Source organism: Apteryx mantelli, chromosome 26 (assembly GCF_036417845.1).
Source record: "Apteryx mantelli isolate bAptMan1 chromosome 26, bAptMan1.hap1, whole genome shotgun sequence".
NCBI lineage: Eukaryota > Metazoa > Chordata > Aves > Apterygiformes > Apterygidae > Apteryx > Apteryx mantelli.
In genome coordinates, this window is record NC_090003.1 from 7299874 (window position 1) to 7321229 (window position 21356).

The 21356-nt window shown below is 39.7% G+C and overlaps 1 protein-coding gene and 1 long non-coding RNA gene across 11 annotated transcripts in view; one reads left to right on the plus strand and one right to left on the minus strand.

The window, feature by feature from the left end:
- Positions 1-8014, plus strand: part of VPS13D (vacuolar protein sorting 13 homolog D) — a 119505-nt gene extending 111491 nt beyond the window's left edge. For all 6 annotated transcript variants that reach the window (XM_067310891.1, XM_067310890.1, XM_067310892.1 and 3 more), the window contains 3 exons: positions 336-467; positions 4739-4979; positions 5840-8014. In XM_067310891.1, the coding sequence (XP_067166992.1) occupies positions 336-467; positions 4739-4979; positions 5840-5971 (505 nt within the window). In that variant the 3' untranslated portion in view covers positions 5972-8014. The remainder of the gene's footprint in view (positions 1-335; positions 468-4738; positions 4980-5839) is intronic.
- Positions 1-11829, minus strand: part of LOC136994226 (uncharacterized) — a 36722-nt gene extending 24893 nt beyond the window's left edge. For 4 of the 5 annotated variants that reach the window (XR_010886359.1, XR_010886361.1, XR_010886362.1 and 1 more), the window contains exons 1-5: positions 11729-11829; positions 10965-11090; positions 10190-10296; positions 3851-3900; positions 1423-1549 (exon numbers count right to left, since the gene is read on the minus strand). This is a non-coding gene — a long non-coding RNA (uncharacterized lncRNA). The remainder of the gene's footprint in view (positions 1-1422; positions 1550-3850; positions 3901-10189; positions 10297-10964; positions 11091-11728) is intronic. The other variant, XR_010886360.1, reaches the window with a different exon arrangement.
- Between the last annotated feature and the right edge of the window lie 9527 nt (positions 11830-21356).

Below are 21356 nucleotides of genomic sequence, written 5' to 3' on the forward strand. Positions count from 1 at the left end.
ACAGTCAAATAGACAGAACTCTACTAATGCATATATCTGAAAACCTGCAGACTACTGGGTTTAGATTGCTTTTTCATGTTTATTTACCATACTGCCTCCTAACTAGAATAAAACTGAGAAACGTTTCTCTGAAATGTAAAACTGTATGAACTGACACCATGTCTTCCTATTACAGAATCCATATGCAGTGAGTATTAACGAAGACCTTGTATTTTTAAAAGCACTGTCACACCTTGTATTTCACAATAAATTCAACTGTGTGCTGGCAGATTTAAGTGGAAGGAAAAGCACTGCTGCTGCAGTAAGTAATGTTTTTGCATCTATTTTGTATGTAGGACACAAGCTGAGAGAGTGAGAAAGCCACGCTGCTGTAGAGGACCTCAAGGACTCTTGCCCCGCTATTCAGAAAGTCAAGCAGAAGGACAAGAACAGCTGTTTAAACTGACTGACAACATTCAAGATGAGTTGTAAGTACTGACTTACACAATTACTAAGTAGCTACCGTGCTGTCTTTGGGAAAGAGAGACTGAATTATTATACACACACACACACACACACACTCACTCTTCATTTGTTTACTCTTGATGCTGATTAGCAGCACAGCATGAGCACCTGATGACTTCTACCATGGCTTGTCTGCTGCCTGTATACAACAAACACAACTGCAGGTGCCACAGGGCTCCTGTAGTTCACTTGTCTCTAACTGCAAGGCAGACTGTCTGTGGAAGAGTCAGAGCTTTGGTTTCTGACTCCTACACTTTAATGAGCCCAGCCCCCACTCTGTCTTTAGAGAAGAAGAAATCTCAGTCCATTTAACATGGTTAGTACGTCTTGCCCTCACTGAGCTTTGATAAAACAAGTACCTGTTGATAGGACTCATACTCTCTTTCTTCTTTAACACAGTAATGTACAGACACAACTAGCATCTCTTCAGTTATCTGTCTCTGCTGTCTTCTCACTATTTCTCACAGTTGAAGGCCTAAATGTTGGTAGCGAACAAGCACTGATCACTTATTTGTGCACTCTGAAGCAGCCCTGGTTTCAATGTGAGAGAAGCTAACTTGGGTGCCTGTGGTACATGCTATTCCTGAGCTAAGGTTATTCACACTTAAAGACTGAAATAACTTGCAAATATATTTAACTTTTTTGAGGGGGGGCAGGGGGAGAGCAGAAGAGTCAGTACTGAATAACTTGAATGGGTCATATGTGCAAAACTGATGGAGCATCTATGCTTGAATGCCTTGGTTAAATGTGCATGAAAGCAAGTGAAAACAGCATATAATGTAGTAAGTAATTAAGTGGTCAGTTTTAAAGAGTATGAAAAAATGTGTATGGAGTTGATGCCCAGGAAAGTATCTGTACATTTCTACAGGATATGTGAGTTTGTTGGATTAGGGTCTTAAGGTATAATTCATTACTTACACTGGTCTCTCTGCACCGCTGTTACCCTAACAGCTGTTTTCAGTGGAGAGGGTGAGATGCTGTGTTTTGGATTTGTTATCCCTCAGAGCATTTTCCAAGGCAAAGTAGTTGAAATTGTTTTCAGTGCCTAAAAAAAAAAAAAAAAAGTGAAACATGATGGTGAAGCTCTAAAGAGGGATGTACAAACGCAGCAGGCTATTTTAACTCCACCAATGGCAATAATCAGGCACTGACAGCCTTGTGCCAGTCTGGATGTTACCTTCAGCAGCCTGTTAGGAAGAGTTTGTAGTGTGCCACTTCCTTGCAGTCCCATGGTCTTATACACTTTCTACCCTATTTTCATCTCACTTGAGAGACTTCATGCTATCATGTGGATACAGTCTGGCTCTGAGTGGGGAAAACTGGAAGAGGCCAGTTTGTGACAAAAATTTTAGCATCAACTTTTCACAAGTGTACCCTGTAAGCAGATCTGTGGGCTCTTGTCATTAAGAGTCAGACTGTTCATTTACTATGACTTTCACCATTAGGAACATCATTCAACAAGAAAACAGTGTTTCTTGTCATGGAAAATAAGTACAAAATTATGCCCCTGACTTTTATCCTAGTATCATAATCAAAAACACATTTAAAGACCTGATTATTTGCATATTTTCCTTCAGAGTTAAATCCATAAAAGGGGGTTTAATACCTTGCTCTACTGTTCTAACTAAATGTTTCCACATTTTTTTCCAGTTAGGCTCACTGTTTCACTTCTGGAAAATATTGTGTAATTACTTCCTGATGTTGTTAAAAACCCACAAATTCTCCAGAGATCTGGTTGCTTCTGCTTTGTTCTACTGGATCATGTTTCGTTTAATTTTTCATTTTCTTTTATTAATTTGAGATTTTTAATAGTACAAAAGTATGGATTTGTTTAAAAAAAACTAAAGTAATATCTTGAAGTAGTATGTTAAAAGGTTAAATATGTGTTTTGAGAACTAGGCACAGAGAAATAAGAGTTGGCAAGAGAGAATGGGTAATGATGCATGACTCAAACTTAGTACAAAATGTAGAGCCTGAATTACAAATTAGCTAATATTTCTGTGCTTCACCATAAAATCGTTGTCTTCTGTTTCCATTTCTCAAAACACACACATGACACCAGTGATAGCCTTGTATGAAAAATTAGAGATACAATCTGGTCGTCTTTTTTTTTTTAAAAAAAAAAAAAAAAAACCCACCCACACCACTGTGGTCTGATTTCCCCGTTGTTTCCACTGAACTTAGAGTAGCTTTTGGTGCTTTGCATCCGTGAAGAGGAGGGCCTTAAGACTGCAATACCATACATCAGGAAAACAGCTGTTCTCCTTCTGAAGGTAGACAAAACCCCTCTAGAATTTCTTAACTTTGCTGTGACAATTGCTTAAAACAGTGATACTGTATTAGGAATTTGTGAAAAATCACCTTCTTTTAATGTTCTTTCCTTGCTGGAAAAGAAGTGAAGGTGGCCAACGTGCCAGCAGGCTCCCTCTGGTCCTGCTTCTAGTGGAAGTCTCTGACCTGAGTCAAGGCCGGAATCCACCCCATTAGTTGGCCTATCTTTGTAAAATACTGTACTTGTTTTTCATCTGTGTGCTCTAAGGAGAGGGACTAATCTGCAGGCCATAATGCTGCTGTGTTTTAAAATGAAGACTTGTATGACATCTCTTAAAAAATGCAACTCTTCATCCTAATTGATTAATTTCAAAAACCTTACCTAAATGTTGGAACTCTGAAGGAAAACTGAGAGACAATTGCTTTTTTCAATAACTGTGTTAACAATGTCTTTCACCTAGGATTTTTATCCTGAAATTTAAATTTTTGTCCGTTTCCTTTGACATAAAGGAACACGCTTCACTACCCTATTCTTCCAGTTCAATTCCACATTATGCATTTACATCCAAGATTAGAGCAGGGTAAAGTACAACATTATAGGGCTTTTTTGAATATCTGTGTTCTTCTCAGCACTTAAATGAAGTTTTAGTTGTTACCTTGAATGAGTGTGTATGCCTTTTTCAAGTTTATGGAAGCAAGAGTATTTGTAAGGTGACATCACTAGGAGGTACAGGGCAGGGAAAAGACAAGTTCAGTGCAAAATAACATCTTTCAGAAAACTGTTAACAGAAAATTACTGGAATTATTCTTTCATAAAGTTTTCATAAGAAACTATGATCTGACCTTTTGAAATGTTTTTGATTATAAAAGTTTCGTTTATTGCTAAGGGTTTATTCAGATGTAGCTTGGGGTCATTCGTGCAAAGTGTTATTTAAATGGTAGAGCTGACTGTAGTTTTGGAATTGGTAACTCAGTATTGGTAACTGGTGGAGTACTTTGCATAACACATTAGCGCAACAGTGGACAGACTTGTAAAAACAACAGTTCAGAAAAAAAATAGTAAATTTGAACCTACCTGAGAGCAGGAGAATCTTATTCTTACAGATATGTTTATACCCTTGGGGACTGTTGATAGAGCATAATTATTCCATTTAGCACTGTTTCCGAGTTATAAACCCAAATTTAATGTTCTAAATTTCAGTATTTTAAAAATCGACTAATGAGATTCATTTCAGTAGTAAATCAGAAGTGGGGAAGAAGTGTTTGTGTGTAAAATATCTAGTTCACTTTTGCATTCCTTACTGCTATTTTTACACATCAACCTTTTTGGACATCATAATTCTCAATCTTCTTAATTCACCCTTTCTACCTCCCCTATTCATCACTCAGACTAATCTCTCTGGGGAAATCTGCTTGCTGCTTAACCTTTCACCCACCATGTTAAACAGCTAATTTCTCTTTTCTAGCTACTGATCCAGGCAGCAGGTTAAACTTGTTCTTTGCTTTTAAAGGGGATGGAGGTATGTGGCAAAATGAAGCACAGTAGGTGTATAATGTATTATAGAAGGATAATGCTGTAGTCATAAATATCTGCATACCATTCACATAATCAGCAATGGAACCAAAGTTACAATTAAACTACAATATTACGGCTTGCAGTGTTCAAATGCAAGGAAATTACTCTTTCTAAGCCTTGTTAAAGGATGCTTTTATATGCCCTTTTTATGTCCAAAGCTGGAAGCCAGACATTTAGTGCTCATACTTTACAGGTTTTTTTTTTTTTTTAACTGGGTGAGGGGGTACTCATCAGCTCTCTTTTTATAACAGTTTAGAGTAAATACAAATTAACTGCACATATTAATTTTTCAGAAAAACTTCTAAAGGTCACCTGAAACAAAACAGGTTAAGACATTTGTTACAGTTTTCTATCTGCAAATGATTTTTTTTTTTTCCCCCTGTCTAGCTTCATAGCAGTGGAGAACATAGACAGCTATTGTGTTCTCATTTCATCTAAAGCTGTTTATTTCCTGAAGAGTGGTGACTACGCAGACCGCGAGGCCATCTTCCTAGAAGTCAAGTATGATGATCTCTACCACTGCCTTGTTTCTAAAGATCATGGGAAAGTTTACGTACAGTTGACGAAGAAAGCTGTTAATACAAGCAGTGGTGTAGCAATGCCCGGCCCATCACAACAAAAACCAATGGTAAGGATCTAGCACCTATAGCTTCATTCATGCAGGGTTTTTTTCCCCCCCTTAATGCAGGTACTAGTTCTAAAAGTGTTTGTAGTCATTAGTGTTTGGTTTCCTGTGCAGCATAACAATGAAAACTTTGTTCTCCCAACAGTGTAAATAGCTGCTGCTAGAAAGGTTTAGGTGACAGAAGAACTTGCTCCTTAAACTCGTAAGAAAGCTGAAGGAAAAAATCTATAATCTTCCTGAAGGCAGAAGTTAAAATAGGAAAAATATTTCTTTACCTGAAGAGGGCTTTTTAATTTTACAATACATACACTGAACTTAAGTACTCTGCCTTATCTTTATTACTTATATGCCTTATAGCTTTCCCTTCTCCTCACATACATACCATTTTTTACTGCAGAATATCTAAGACTGAAAAGACTCCTTATATCATGCATATAAAAGTTGATCAGAACTCTTGCTGCTAAACCTATCACGTTTGTTTTTTCCTTCATTACAGTAGTTGCTCAGGGGTCTACTTTACAGACAAGTTTACAAGCTCACCCCTGACCCAAGTCAGTTTACACTCCAGACAAGCCAGATGAAAGGTAGGAAGGGAAGCAAAGGAAGTAACTTCAAATATTGCAAGATGTTTCTGCTCTCTTCCTAAAATACCTAATCTATAGTTACCTGTATCACACTCACTTCTTTCCTTCTCAGTGTTGAGGCTGAAATATGGAAGAAATCACCACTAAACATTTCTGTTTGTTACAGGGGACTTCAAACATAGCCAATCCAATCCTTTCAATTAATGGAGTAATGAAAACTCTATTCTGCTTTAGACAACAGCAGTGCTACATTAACAAAATAAACATTTCTTTTTGCAGGTCCATGTGAAATCTGAAGTTCTTGCAGTAAAGCTATCTCAAGAAATAAACTATGCAAAGAGCCTTTATTATGAACAACAGCTTATGTTAAGACTCAGTGAAAATCAAGAACAATTAGAGCTGGACTCTTGAAACATCTTTCTTACTGCCTGAGTGAAGTGCAAGTACCAATCTGGAGCTGATGGTTTTCTGTAACTAGAGAAAGTACAACACTGGAAGGAAATAAAAACAATTTAAGTATTTACTAAATGGAATCATTGTGAGTGAGAAAATAAGTGTGGTGGGCTGCTGAGTTTTTTTTAAGCATTAGTTATATAACAAAAATATAGTTGAAGTGCATTTGGTTCTGGGAGAAGCCCTGTATTTTGCTAACCTGTATATATGTAAAACAGTGTTTGATGTAAATAAGGAAGTACAGACCAGGGTGTTGGTATATATAGAAGTCTGTTTACTGTGTAAAGAAATCAAAGAAGCTATACTGAGTCTTATTGCACTAACTGAAACTATCCATATTCTTTCTCTCTCTCCTTTTCACAGTACAGGAATATAGATGAAAGTTAAAAGAAAAAAAAAGAGTTAATTGCAGCTGTTTGTAGCTCTGTTCAACACTGTGATAAAGGTGCACTGTTTGGTTTTGGGTTTTTTTTTCCAAATTAGTGGTACAGTTAAATGCATGTGTACCTAGTGTTCCACTGAAATTTTCTCCTCCTTTTTAATAAAAGAATTGTATTGTTTTGTTAAATATTGCAGTGAGGGCTCACTAATTCAATTACATTTTCAAAGTATTAGAAAACAAGCTGATTCTGTTCTGATTACAGAACTCAAACTTTGCAAAGTCTGCACGTCTGGAGGCCCCTGCCTCCAAGCTGTTTTGAGAACAGTTCAAGTGAACAACCTTGGAAAGAAACTGAAGTCTTTAACTTCAGTTTTTCCCTCTGTTCTGATTCAGTAAGTGTATATAGTTGGCTGGTTACTGTGGAAAGCTGCTAGCATTGTCTTGGACTGGAAATGCCTGGAAGGGGGGAAAAAATATGTATCACTGCATTATTTGTCCTAATGAAAATCTCTTCAAAGTCAGACTTTTTGAAATAATAAAAATAATACACTTCTTCAAATGTTATATATCAAATCAGTATTTGTCTTATCAACTTTAACAAAGCTAGAGATTGAGAAATGAGTGTACTATACCTTTATTCACAAAAGCTAGGGAAACTAACGGAACTGTAAGGGTTTTATGTATATATTATATACAGGTAATGAACAGAGGGAATAGCCTGCAGATTAATTTTTTGCTCTTGTTATAATGTTTGCTCTCTGGTGATGGTTCAGCAACCGTGCTGAATGCCTGCATGCAATATGGCATCTCCCATGCAAGGCCGAAGTGTGAGCACATGATTTTCCCAAACTGTTGAATGATCTTTTGCAGATTTCAGGAGACTTTCTTGAGGTGTTATTTTGTAAACTTTTGACTCAAAATAAGAAGTCCACTACAGTTTTACTTTCAAATTAGTTTACCTTTTCATATCTTTTCATAAAGGCATATGACAATATTTTTAAACTGAAGGCAAGAGTAAATCAATTTTTAACTCCTGTAATGTGAAAGGTAGAGGCTTACTGTGTAAGGAGAAAATGTGATCATCGGTGGATGTGTGTATGGTCTGCGACTGGAAATCAAAATCCACAAAGGTCCATTATGCAAATGAAACTGATTTAATGCATCACTTTTGTATATTTCTCTGTATAATTTTTAAGTAAAATGCAGAATTCGACAAGTGTATTGACTCAACAGTGCTTTAACATGCCTGTCCTGTTGGACTCGACCATTAAGGCTTGCTGCTACTCTCTCCTGTGAAGTTTTTTTATTGACGTAAAAAGCTGGTAAGATAGGATGGGAGGGAGAAAAAGAATGGTCATATTTGTGTTGAGAAGTTAGAGGATATTGGCTTGCTTACCTAAATTCTGCAGCAGTTGAATAAGCAAGAGCTGAGCTGCGAACACCTGAAGGAAGTTTGACATTATACCCTTTGAGTTACCTGAACTTGGGGAGCCACAGTAGATCATGGCTTAATTTGCTTATTTCTTTATACCTTTTGGAAAGAGTTTAACCTGTTCTTTGGCTGGTGATAATGACTAAATAAAACATCATTTAAAACTTGAAAGACTGTAGCCCACTAGCCTAGCAGGACATCAGTGCCATGAACTGTAATTGGCTTAGGCTCTTCAGGTATGTTACTATTCTAGGACTGTTCCTTAAGTACAATTCCTTACTCACAGCAGACATGGGGAAGCTTTATTCTTATGTGCACACACACGCCACTCTTTACAGGGGGGACAGATCTACAGACCGAGCTGCAAGAAGCATATTGTCTCGTTTAGCATTCCAAAACAAATTGAGTTAGAACTTTTTTTCTTTTGCACTTCAAATGATGTTATTTGTTGCTGTAACCCAACTATTTTTATATCATTTCAGAACTCTTACTGTGGACTTCCTATTGTTATTGGCACTACTAACATTATTATTAAGTGAGTAAATACAACTTTCAGATTCCAAGAGCCATACTCAAAAATAGCTTTCAGAGGATGCGGAGAATAAGTGAAAGTCTCCAACTTTCAGGCAAATGCTTAAGAACTCAAACACGAGCTGTAAGCAGACAAGATAACCTAATAGTTCCATTTACCAAATTATGCAAAGTTCTTCAGAGTGTGAGCATTATGAAGGCAGTCACCCTCTGCCTGATTTCAGTGGAAGAGGTGGGAATACTGTAATAACAGAAGACTTAAATTTCAGAAACAGGGCAGGGGGGAGCATTCACTGATTAGACAGTAACACGCTTCTTCCCCTTTCACACTATTTTTAGAATATGGCCAATACAGTTCATGCAAGAAAATGCTATTTCATGCTCATTTGCTAAACTTTACATGAAGCTGTTGATACCATTTCTAAGTAACCATTCATCTCTACTTGTTCAGAACAACAGAATGCTATTAAAGATGGAAATAACCCATTGAGCTTTAGGTTGTATTAAAAACCCTATAACCCATGCTGCTCTATACTCTGCTGCTGACTTTGCTTTGCTTTTACCCACACAGACCTACATGTTCTCTGTCCACCCAGACCAACTTCCTTTTCTTGCTGGAGCTGCTATTGCAGAAATGTAAAATAACCACTGACCTTAGAATTGTTTCACCATGAATCTGAAGACATAAATAAAAAATTGATTCCATCCTCTCCATTCCCCCCCCCCCATTTACAAAAACAATAACTAATTAAGAGAACAACTGTCAAGGATACAGAAATCATTCCTAAGTAAGTTCCACAAACACCTTTGGGTGGCAGAACAGATACCAAGCTGCTCTCTCAGAAGTAAGAAGTCTGATGTTTGATGTATGAAATACACAAGTCCCTTGGAATTTAGGCTGTCCTGGTAGATCAAACCCAGACTTATACCGCATTTCTCTGACCCGGACACTCAGACTTCTGCGTCTGAGATAGTCTCATTTTCACAAAGTCATCTAACAGTGGAAAATCTAGATGCTAAGCTATTGAAATGTTTGAAGAAAACATTAAATAAATTTTAATTAATTATACTTAATTATACTTAATTAAAATCCAGACATCTTGCTTACAATCTGAATGAACAGCAACGCTCATAAAGAAATGCTTTTGTGCTGCAGTAACTCAACAGAATACAGGTCACCTACTCAAGTCCTACAGTGCTTTTTCTGCTGAAGTAAAACAACACACCTCCAATAAATGGTAATTTAGGCATTAATATAGTTTTTTGGGGAAAAAAAAAATTTGCAACCTAAATCTGGCACCCCTCCTTCCTCCCCCTAATATCTGACAAAGCAATCAAAAACATTCACTACTTTAGACTGCATGATCACCATGCTCTTCCATGCAGCTAGTTCAGTTTTTATTAAGGATTCTAAGTTTTGCCTTCTAGACAACAGAGGTCATCACAAGCAGCCAACAGCAAAATCAGTGTCCTATCCCTCTGCCCTATTATTTGACTGAAGGTCAGCAAATAAAACTTTTATCTGGAGAGTTCAAAGATGGAAAATAGCCCACATCATTAAAAAATAAATAAATAAACAAACTAGAACAACTCATGTTTAAGTAATAACTACTACTACTATGTTTTCATCATTAGGCCTTACTTGCTCTTTCAGGATTTTTTTAAGCTCTGTGACAGGCTTAAAATCCTCTGATAACAGGAACGTGACAAGGTCACTAGGACTGATTTTTCACTGAGGAAACAGCAGGAGAAATCTGGTAAACAAGGTGGTACTGCAAAAGCACACATGCATAATATGGACCCTGAAATAGGCAAAATCCACATCACTCACCAATTCATGCTTTGCAACCAAATGTAATTGCTGGAAGTCCTCAGCTGGTCACAGGTGCTCCAACAGTACAGGCAGGATGAGCAGATACAAGTCTGCCTGTTTGCCACCTTTGGAAGAAGAGAAATGAACAGTTTTCTGAAATGGCAGGATAAACCAGAATAAAGCCTTGCTACCTTTTTTACACTTTTTTGGCACAGACGTTGAGTTACATTCTGCATGTACTATGCTAAGATCAAGCTGAAACAGAGTTTTCATTACAGTCATCATATTGAACCCTAAACAACAATTTGTTACCTGCTTAAACAGCCATTTTCAAATTAAGTATAGGCAGTGAAACAGGAAATACAAAATGAGATATGCCTGAAATGAGGTCAACAGTACACAAGATGTGGACAACATCCTTCCTCTCCTACTCCTCTTGAACAGAATTTTCCAATAAATCAACTAGACACTATCTGAACAACTCAAGCAGTAAATTGTTTATTGAAAAAGTGTAGTGCTTATATTTTTGTGGAGAGAATGGTAAGCGGCTAGAAGTCCTGCTTCTCAAAATGGAAATCTAACCATAACATTTCCCTGTAACAATGAGATTTGGATCTATTTGCTATCCCATTTCCTCAGCTGCATTTATATATTTTCTTCCATTAATAGAAGATTATCTAGGATCCTAGGCAAGTGTGCACACTCGTTTATTCCCTCTCCCTCTCTCTCTCTCTCTATTTTTTTGGTAGCTTAATCTCACAGAAGAAAGCTGTAGGCAAAGTTCAGCACTGACCTGTTTCCTACATCGTACAAAGCATCAGATGATGACTCCTCTAGGAATAACCTTGCTTGCTCTGTTTCTCTTCCTTGTAGAACATTCCCCTATTTGCTAATAGCACAATGATTTCACTTCTGGTACCTGGGGATGAAAAGCAGGTTTCTAGGAACAAGTTCTCTTCAGGTTACAGGCAGCTGCAAAGGTGAAAGAAAAAAAAAAACAAAAACCCACAACTCCCCCCCCCCCAATTTTACTAGTGCAACAGTTGTTCCAACTCCAGTTACATAACTTGGTTTCTCACGAAGAATAATGGGGGGGGGTATGTATATGCATACACCCCTCCCCATATATATACAAAAAAAAACCACACACAAAAAAACTTGTATTGAAAAGTGATGGCTATACTCCCAGCTTCTCTATTCTTAAAAGCATAGTTATTATACAGAGGAAACACAGAGCCTTATTCTCTGGAAAAAACAGATCATGCCAAGATTCCAGTCCAGACTTATGTAAAATTCAGGCTTCACGGCAGACCCTTAATCAGTACACATTATGATACTTAGTTTTATCAACAGTGGGGCTAAGGCCAAAACACTTCCATTTCCCCACTTGTAATATCGGTCCAAATTTATTACAGCTTGGTTAGCTTCTGTCTATGGTAGTTGCCCAATACTCCGACAGTCTTAAAAAAGGAATTATGACAGTGCAAATCCATCTGCCTCAATAATACCATGGAGTTATCCAACTGAGAAAATATTTCCTTAATAGAGGATACAGACCAATTTCTCTAAGACTGAGTTGTATTCCTTTCCTAGCTCTTCCATCATCAGATTTTCTGAAGTGGGAGAACGTGAGTAAAAACAGCACCAGATGTGTCATATATAATGCTGGGTCCTTGCACTGTGACTGGCTTTGCACGTCTCATAGATACAATAGACTGCAGTGTTAGTCATATGAAAGGAAGCGTGCCAGAAAAAAAAAAAAAAAAGTTACTCATTAACCACTGACAAACATTGGGAAAAAAAGCTTTTTGCTGTTTTCCTCAGTGAAACTACAGCACATTCTAGTATAGAAATAAAAATAAACTTGGACCTAAATGCAGTTACATAAGAGACGCATGCCTACTGCATTATATCAGTTCTATTAATGGCCTGTTATACAGCTATGCTGTCTTAATACAATTGGACTCCAGTATCACAAGGGTTTTTTTGGTAACTGACAAACTATTGCCCAAGCAACGTGCCCAGCACAAACAGTTCTCTCTGGATAAGAATAACCTTGCACCTCAGGCCTATTCTGGTCTGACTCAAAAGTACTAAAAGGCCATGAGAGAAGTAAACAGCTTTCATGTGCGTTTACATTTTGGATAAATGGATGGGTCACCCAAAGGACAAGGATTGTGTATAAGAGCTACAGAACAATTGCTTCTGCACCCTGAAAGGAAAGGCAAAAAGGTCCCCTGAATACTGCAGCGCTCTAAAAATTTTACCAAATAAAAGAAAAATCTATCATATTAACCATCCATCCATTTGGGAATCATCTTCCAGTACTCTCAAGTTTGTCTAAAAGTTAGATGCTACTAGATGCCCACATATCAAGTTTGGTTTTGACTAAAATGCATTAAGCAGATAAGGGGCAGTACAATTCTCTCCAGACATGGCAGCAGCAAATACGTGTTTTGACCTCGGAGGGTGATTCACCCTATCTATGGATTGTTACTCCAAGGTCTTTGTAAGCAATCTACAGGCAGTGGTACAAACCTTTAGGTAACAGCATAATGAGGTGACAAAAATTTGTCCCTGTATATAGTTTTGATGGGAAAAAGCCCCCCACAGGTCTGCAGGACCAGACTGCCCCACCCACTCTTGTTCTGGTAAAGCCAAGCACCTGACATGTCAGCTCCAAGAACACCACCAGTGATCCCCCCTCCCCTTTCCAACTGTGTGCCACTGAGCCTCAGACCAGCTCTGAAAAACGTTACTCTATGCAGACTAAGCACAGGAGAAGATTTAGACATTTCACAGGAGCAACACAACACTCCTGTGGTACAAATGAGTAGGATTTGGCCCAAATTCAGACAGTTAAACTAAAAACTAGAGAGCAGTTCAGTATCTTGACTAAAATTGCATACTTAAGTAAAGTGCAAGGCCAGCATCAGAACCTGGGATCTTTCTCCTACTTACACATCTTCACCACAGCGTGGTTCAACCGTAGCCTTGCAGTACTCCAGAAAAGCAGTTATTACAGGAGCAGCATGGTGTGGAGATAAAGTGAAAACAGCACATGTAAAAATGGGTGACAGCAATGATATATAGGTTAGGTTGTGCTCCTTTCTGGGATCATGCGTCCACTTGCAACCTACCAGGCAAATGAGCCTTTTTCTTCTTTAGTTTTTTTTCCTATAATCCAAACCATATATCCCTTATTTTTCACACAATACTCTCTCATGAACATGATGCTCTTACTGCCATTAAAACTTTAAAGAATACAAGCAGAAAATATATATAACCAAAGAGGTTCCTGCTGTGCAAACGAGTATTGGAGTGTTAGAAACCAGGGAACACTGACACAACAATCCAGGACTGTCTGTCAGGACAAACTTGACAGAGACAGTTTTACTCCCAGCATTAATCAGAGCTCTGCCAGATTCAGATACAGGAGAGCTGTTCTCATGTTCACCCTTCTTCCCTGAAAAAGTATCCTTCAAACAGGAACTCACCAGCTCGCCTGCTCTTTCCAGCCAGAAAAATTAAAACCTTGTACCTAGATTGCTAAATTATCATTTATCCAGCCAACACTGGATCTTCAAGGCCTTGCTGGCATTACACTTGCCCTGGAAGCAGCTGAACTAAGTTCTTTAAAAGCAAACAAGCAAAACATAGAGCCAGAAAAAGGAACTGCACCTCCAAATAAAAGTGGGCTATATTAACGTGCTCACAACCTCATCATCTTTTTTTTAAATAACGAAGAACTGTATTCATTCAGAACCCATCATGATAATAACCAAGCACCTTGTGATTTTCACTAAACAGTTCTAGTCTCTTTGACCAAACCTTTGTGTGCCAAGCTTTCTTTCAGGATTTCTTTTTAATCTCTAAGTATGGAGGGAACATTATTTGAGGCAAACATTCCAGAAATTTGAAGAACATATTTAGTATCATCTTCTGTGCCACAGTACATCTTTATTTATGGTAAAACAGCAGTTGCACTATGAGTCTTTAGAGGGTTATGCAGAGATTACATTCTCACACTCCACGTTCAAAAAGGTGTATGCAGAATGGGAGAATACAAGGGCATATATAAACAGATAAATTATTCTTTCTAATCTAGCTCAGTATAAAGCCGACCTCCAAGCACGCTGTTTACTTGCTATCTGCACCTCTGATCATGCTATTTACTGCCATCTCTAATGCTTCTTAAGGTATTCTCTGATCTGTACCAGCCTCAGTATGCAATGCACCAATTTGAAATCTGGCCACCTTGTTAGTAACCTGGCAGGAGAATCTATTACGCACACTGATCAGGACTGTGTCTTGAAGCATGAAGCTAGTTACTAGTTGTATGGTTTGCTCAGCTGACACTAATTCCAATTGCTGATCCCATCCATTAAAAAAATATATTAAAAAAAAACCAAATATCCATCTGGAGAAATTAATCTCTGCTGATAAAAGGTTGTCAGCAAAAATAAAGTTACCAAGATCATAAGATCTTACAAAGATCATACCAACAGCTGACATTTATAGCTATGTTTAAGAGCTAACTTCCCAACTTTGAGCTTCCAGATTTCAAATGGTAAATCACAGAATCACAGAATCACAGAATCACAGAATCACTGAGGTTGGAAGGGACCTCTGGAGATCATCTAGTCCAACCCCCCTGCTCCACCAGGGTCACCTAGAGCACATTGCACAGGATTGCATCCAGGCGGCTTTTGAATATCTCCAGAGAAGGAGACTCCACCACCTCTCGGGGCAACCTGTTCCAGTGCTCTGTCACCCTCACAGTGAAAAAGTTTTTCCTCATGTTAAGATGGAAGTGTCTGTGTTTCAGTTTGTGCCCATTGCCTCGCGTCCTGTCGCTCGGCACCACTGAAAAGAGTCTGGCCCCATCCTCTCGACACCCTCCCTTCAGATACTTATACACATTGATAAGATCTCCTCTCAGCCTTCTCTTCTCCAAGCTAAACAGGCCAAGCTCTCTCAGCCTTTCCTCATAAGAGAGATGCTCCAGTCCCCTAATCATCTTTGTGGCCCTTCGCTGGACTTGCTCCAGTAGTGCCACATCCCTCTTGTACTGGGGAGCCCAGAACTGGACGCAGTACTCCAGATGTGGCCTCACCAGGGCTGAGTAGAGGGGGAGAATCACTTCCCTCGACCTGCTGGCAACACTCTTTCTGATGCAGCCCAGGATACCATTGGCCTTCTTGGCCACAAGGGCACATTGCTGCCTCATACTTAACTTGGTGTCCACCAGCACTCCCAGGTCCTTCTCAGCAGAGCTGCTTTCCAGCAGGTCAACCCCCAACCTGTACTGCTGCATGGGGTTATTCCTCCCCAGGTGCAGGACCCTGCACTTCCCTTTGTTGAATTTCATGAGGTTCCTCTCTGCCCACCTCTCCAGCCTGTCCAAGTCTCTTTGAATGGCAGCACAGCCCTCTGGCGTATCGGCCACTCCTCCCAGTTTTGTATCATCAGCAAATCCACATAACTCGGAGACATTCACCCACCTTTTTCTTTTCAGTAGCTACATCTTGTGTAGCTACCACACTTCAAAGGAAGTTGACCTGGAAAATATATATTTATACATCAGAAACCTGTAAGGCATCACGTGAGGCACAGAAATTCTCATAGCATCGGCAGTGTTGGATGCACTCAGAATTTCAAAAACAAGCATCCACTACAAAAGTAGAGGTTATGGGCCTATTTGAAAAGTTAATCATCCATGAGAAGCAGCTTACTACTACATGAGGACCTGAGCCTTAGCTATATATTCACTCTAAGATTATGGTACGATTGCAGGATCTGTTTGTTGTGGGATCTGGTGGAAGTGTGAAAGAACCCATGCAAAGCATAAGAATCCACTTTCTCACTTCACACACAAAAGCAAGCATTCAAGAATCACATCAGTAACTGGACTGCTACGGGGTAAAACAAGGTTTCTTTGCATTTTTCACTCACAAATGCTGAAAGACCAGCAATTTGCAATAGAAACCATGCCACTAACCAGTCAATGATCAACTCAAGCACAGCACAGTGCCTACATATTCCACAGCAACAAGCATCTACATCCTTCCCGCATCCTTGCATTCATTGACACTTCTTCCCACTACGTGTGCTGAAGAGGTAACAGTTCGGAACAGGTCTCTGCCACAAGCAAGACACACAGAAGAGTTTCAGCATTTGCTCTCACAGAGCCAAGGAGAGAGAAGGTATTTCTGGAAGTCTGGCTCCTATTCAGAGGAAAAATGTTTCCCTTGGCTTGTGAAAGTTGCTCAGACTGAGAGCGGTAACACGCTGAAGAAGCCAGCTTTCCCTTCCCTGTTCCATTACTCTTTTTGATTGGCACTTTAATGAGGGCGCTAGGGGTCGACCCCCTGCCAGGGGGCTGGTTCATGCCCCGTTTATCTCACAGACCATGTAAGACTAAAATAACACGCCAGGCTGAGTTTCACTGGCTTGTGATCCAACAGCCCACCATGATGGATTGAGTGACTGCAGCAAGTTGGCAGCTAAAGTGTGTTGTAACAGTATCTTTCTGTCAGCACAACACAATGGATTTGCTGATTCCCGGTTTTCTCAGTGTTCACTGTTACCATTGACTCAGAATTTTCTAAAGTTCATTTTCCAGGGGGCTACAAAGTGATAATAAATAACATACCAAAGGTTACACCAAGCTTTTCTTCCCCTCAGCTGTCCTCCTGCTGACAAAGTACGGGTTGCAGTGCCAGCTTTACTACATTCACAAGAACAACCATAAATTCCTATCACTTACTTTTCCAGAGTAACTCAAAGTTCAAGGAAGAAAGGGGGCAGTTATATTGCTCTTTTCGTGTGAGCTCATTCTTCTAGGCCAACACATGGCACACAGGACTTTTCACCCCTAAACAGAACAGGGGATACAATCCAACACAAGAGAAGGTTGCTATGTAAAATAGTTTTCTCCAGAACAGCTGTATGCTTATTCTGGGGCAGAGTTAACAGGGTGCAGAAACACAGCTGAAAAGCCACAGTTCTTGTGACCACCTTACTTATTTGCATGGCTTCAAACTATCAAAATAAAACAAAAGTTCTTTCTGCTGCAGTTCTGTAAGTGAATATGTAAGGCTTCTAATCCTCTGTGATACGGCCATCGATTTTTTTCCTTTCTGCCAGTAAGCACACCATCAAATTTTAACGGACAAACATTTCCGGTTAACTGAATCCTCCCTCTACAAGGAGGACTGTAAGCTACAGATATGGCCAGGAGGAAAAAAAAAAAAAAAAAAAAAAAGGAATCCTGTGCCAGAGATAGATTATATTTTAGATCTCTTTCTTTAATGTTATACCATATTCCCTCCTTCCCTCTGTAGGAAAACCCATAGCAAGAGGTTTCTTTCATTTAAAAAAATCAGGATATAAGGAAAAGGCCTGAATTTCTGTTAGTCATCTGAAGAGGTCCTCCATGTCCTATTATTAACTAGGACCTTGTCACTGTGCCCTGTTTCTTGAGTATACTTCCATTCCCCTCGCCACTGCCCGTGAAATTAACAAAGCACTTCAAATACTGAGGGGAACGCTCACATGTCCCACTGCTGCCATCCCAACCCTCTCAGCCACAGTAAGCAAATTAGTTCCGACAAAAGCGGCTCTTCAGTTCCTGCAATAAGGGGTTTTGACAGCACAAATTTCAACAAGCCAACACCCCCCCACTCTCATCCCCCAAATCAGATTTATTAATGCCCCTCCCCCAGCCTAACAAACTGGAAGGCTGAATCCCATTTTTATTACTTAGGGGAGTAAACTCTGTAAATATATATGTCTGTATGTCTACAGTTTTCCATTTCTTTCAGGCTTTGCATAAGAGAGTATAAACAGGGCTGTAAATACCTCTAAAAATTGACTTTAGGACTTCAAATGCCCTAATGTCAATATGTAGTGAAATATTTCATCACAGGCATCCTGAACTGATCGAGCTTTACACTTTTCCAACTCTGGGACGTATGAACTCTAGATCCATCTAGTTCTTGCCACGCCCAAGAAAATACTAAGAGAATGAGTGAGGAAGGTAGAAGAAATGGGAACACAGATGCATAAGGGACTTGGACAGAGAAGATCAAGGAGGAAAGCACAGGAACATGAAGAAAGAAGAACATGCCAGGTAAAAGGGGCCAGACTGAGGAGCCACTTGAAAACATGGCTGACAACAGCCATGCTCAACAGCAGCTTACTGTTTACATTGACAAAATGAATCACGACACAATACAGATTTCAATTCATGGTGTTGGAGAAACAAGCATCATGAGTTAAAGATATATACATGCTGCACAAGTACTTGCGAAAGATCATAATCACAAACTGGAACAGTTGTGGCAAGTCTTTGCTAGTACATGGCATATAATTAGCATAATTCTTTGCAGAGCTCCTCTACAGAATCTAGTTTCTTAGTCCTGTGCACCCCAACACTGTAGCCTGCAGGGACATGACTCATCCAGCTTTGAACTAGCTACCTCAGAGACTGTCAACAATACCGCCACAGCAGAGTGAAACAGAAGATGTGCTGTGAAAGCCGTCTGCAGCTTTACTGAGACCATCACTAGCCAATCTACCTAGCTACTTCAATTCCAGCTTGTATCTGCCTACACAAGCCGCTGCAGCCAAGCCCTAAATGTTACTCTGGAGAAAGCTAGACACTTACACCTTAGTACAGTAACACAGAAGAGGGTATACTGAATGTAGAGCCAGAAAGCCTGGGAATTATTAGAAAAAATGAGTGGGTGGGGAAGCTCAAGGGACCAGTGGGAGGATGCGGGAAATCAGTAACACTGATTTGAATAACTGGTAACAATTATTAGATCTTTTTTAGTATGAATCATTACTCAGAGACTCACCATTTGAATGATGTCACTCAAGTGGAAGTCGAATATACAGTAAAAGGAACAAGCCCTATCCAGACACAAGGGTTTGGAGCCACAAGGTGAATGGCCAAACAGGCCTGGTAAACTTCACCAATACTGTCTAAAAGGGAGTGACTTTTGTGGAGAATATACACTCTGGCACGTCAGACAATTGAAAATGTCTTTATGAAAATTATCATGTTACCTTACAGGTCCTCAGAACCTGCTTAAACTGACAAAAAAAGAATCATTTTGCTTCCCCAATGACCACTGAAATTGTCCCTGTCCCGTCCCATCTCCTCCCCAGTGGGGGCATATGCACTTGAGAAACTGCAGACTGCACAACTAGTCAACCAGAACCATCCTGAGGGAAAAAAAACAAAACCAGACAAAAAATCAACACCCCCAAAAGAAGCAAGCAGGGTTTTCAAACTGGGTTGAACAGAATCAGTTCTCTGACTGGGTTCACCAAATGGACAAAAATGCTCCTGTAATTGCAGGGGAAGGGGCAGCAGAGAGCAGTGCTGCCTTATGCCAGTTTCAAATATATATATATATTTTTTTTAACAGCTGCATAAAGAGAAGATAACTATATGATACCAACTAGTAGCATCAGCAATCGGGTCAGCAGACGCTGGAACTCAACTGTGCCATCTCCTAATATACCTGCCCTTCTTGACTGATAGAACTGTGGTCCTGTTCTGTCAATAGAAATAACAAGCCTCTGTATCCAACCTGTGTTTGTTTCTTACCAGGCAGGCAAAATACTGGAATGTTAAGAAAGAAAAAATTGCATTCTTGTCCTCTGGTACAACAGGCATGAGTGAACTCTGATAAAATCAAGCTCCACAACAGACATGGCCCCACACTTATAAACCACATGGCAAGATCATGCTGTAACCAAGAGCTGCACAACATACCACTTGCACTCAGGGAACCGGGGCAGATGAGGGCAATAGTTCCGCACCGTTTTACCCAACACCAGAGCTGACTGGATGCACAACTCGACAATACAGTAATGTCAGTCGGAGCTCCCCAACACCCAGGAGCCTGGGACACCAAGAGAGATACTGCCAGTACTACTTTGCAGCCAATCACCAAACGCAAAGCTGGCAGAGCAGCTGCATGGGAATCGAGTGACATTTACATGCAGTGCAAGAGAAATCCGACTGCCTTGCCAGGTCCAACCTGTGGGGTGGCAATCATCAGCTTGTGCTGAGCACAGCAGGAGGCAAAGCTGAAAATACTCACTGCTACAGGAAGCCTCACAGCTCCCTAAAGTCAGGGATTATCTCTAGGTTTATACAATGCTCTTTGCATTTTATACACAGAGCTCCTGGCATTTACCATCTGAAAGTGCACTACCAGTAAAAATCTCTTAAAGCCTCTGCAAGGATCCCTCTTGTATGGAATTTAAACACACACACAGAAATACAGGACTTTACTCCTGGAAATACTATGCACTAGCAGTTTCTATTGGTTACCAGACCTTCCTTACCTACAGTGAGTGAGAAACAAGATCAGAAGAGAACCCAAGAGTCCCAATTTCAAAACAGTAGCTTTAACCTAACGGCTACGTTAAAGTTCTCTATCAGATATTATTCTCCAAAAAACCTGTCACATACCAAAATAAAAAAGTGGTTTAAGAATGCATCTCAAAACCTTCAGGTCACTTACTCACTACTACACACTGATGTGGCTGGAGCAATTACTTAAAAACACAGTAACTTTAATTTGCTTGGGGCTTTCTTGGGAGAGGGAGACAAGGCAGTGGGTATTTGGGAAAGGGTCAGTAGAACAAATTGTGCTTTCAATTCCATACTGTACCTCTGGAGCAAAGCCCATGATTTACATAGAGGTGATCTGAGTAAGAGCCAAACTACACCGTGTATAGTTAATAATATATATTATTCACTGAGAAAAAAAATAAGCTTAATGGTTAGCATAATGCAATGTTTTTACAACATCTGTCAGCAATTATTTGTATTTATTAGCACTGCAAATGCCAAAGAAAAATCAGAAATATAAACATCAGAATTCACTGAATTCCCACCAGTCTTGCATCTTCCCGCAAAGAATCTCTAATCATTCCTGTTTAGTCACTGTCATTTGTTCCTTGTTCTCTCCAGTATGTAATTTCTTCCCAATCCTCTGTGACCAGAAATTATCGGTCCTGGTTCCACACTGGCGTGAATAACCCCCCTGCAATTAGCGGTGTTAGCTTCAGTGCTTTTAAAACAGCACTTAGACCTATAACCTTATAACATTTTCTGGGCTCAAAACAGCAAATCAAATCCCTTTCAGTCGCTGCTCTC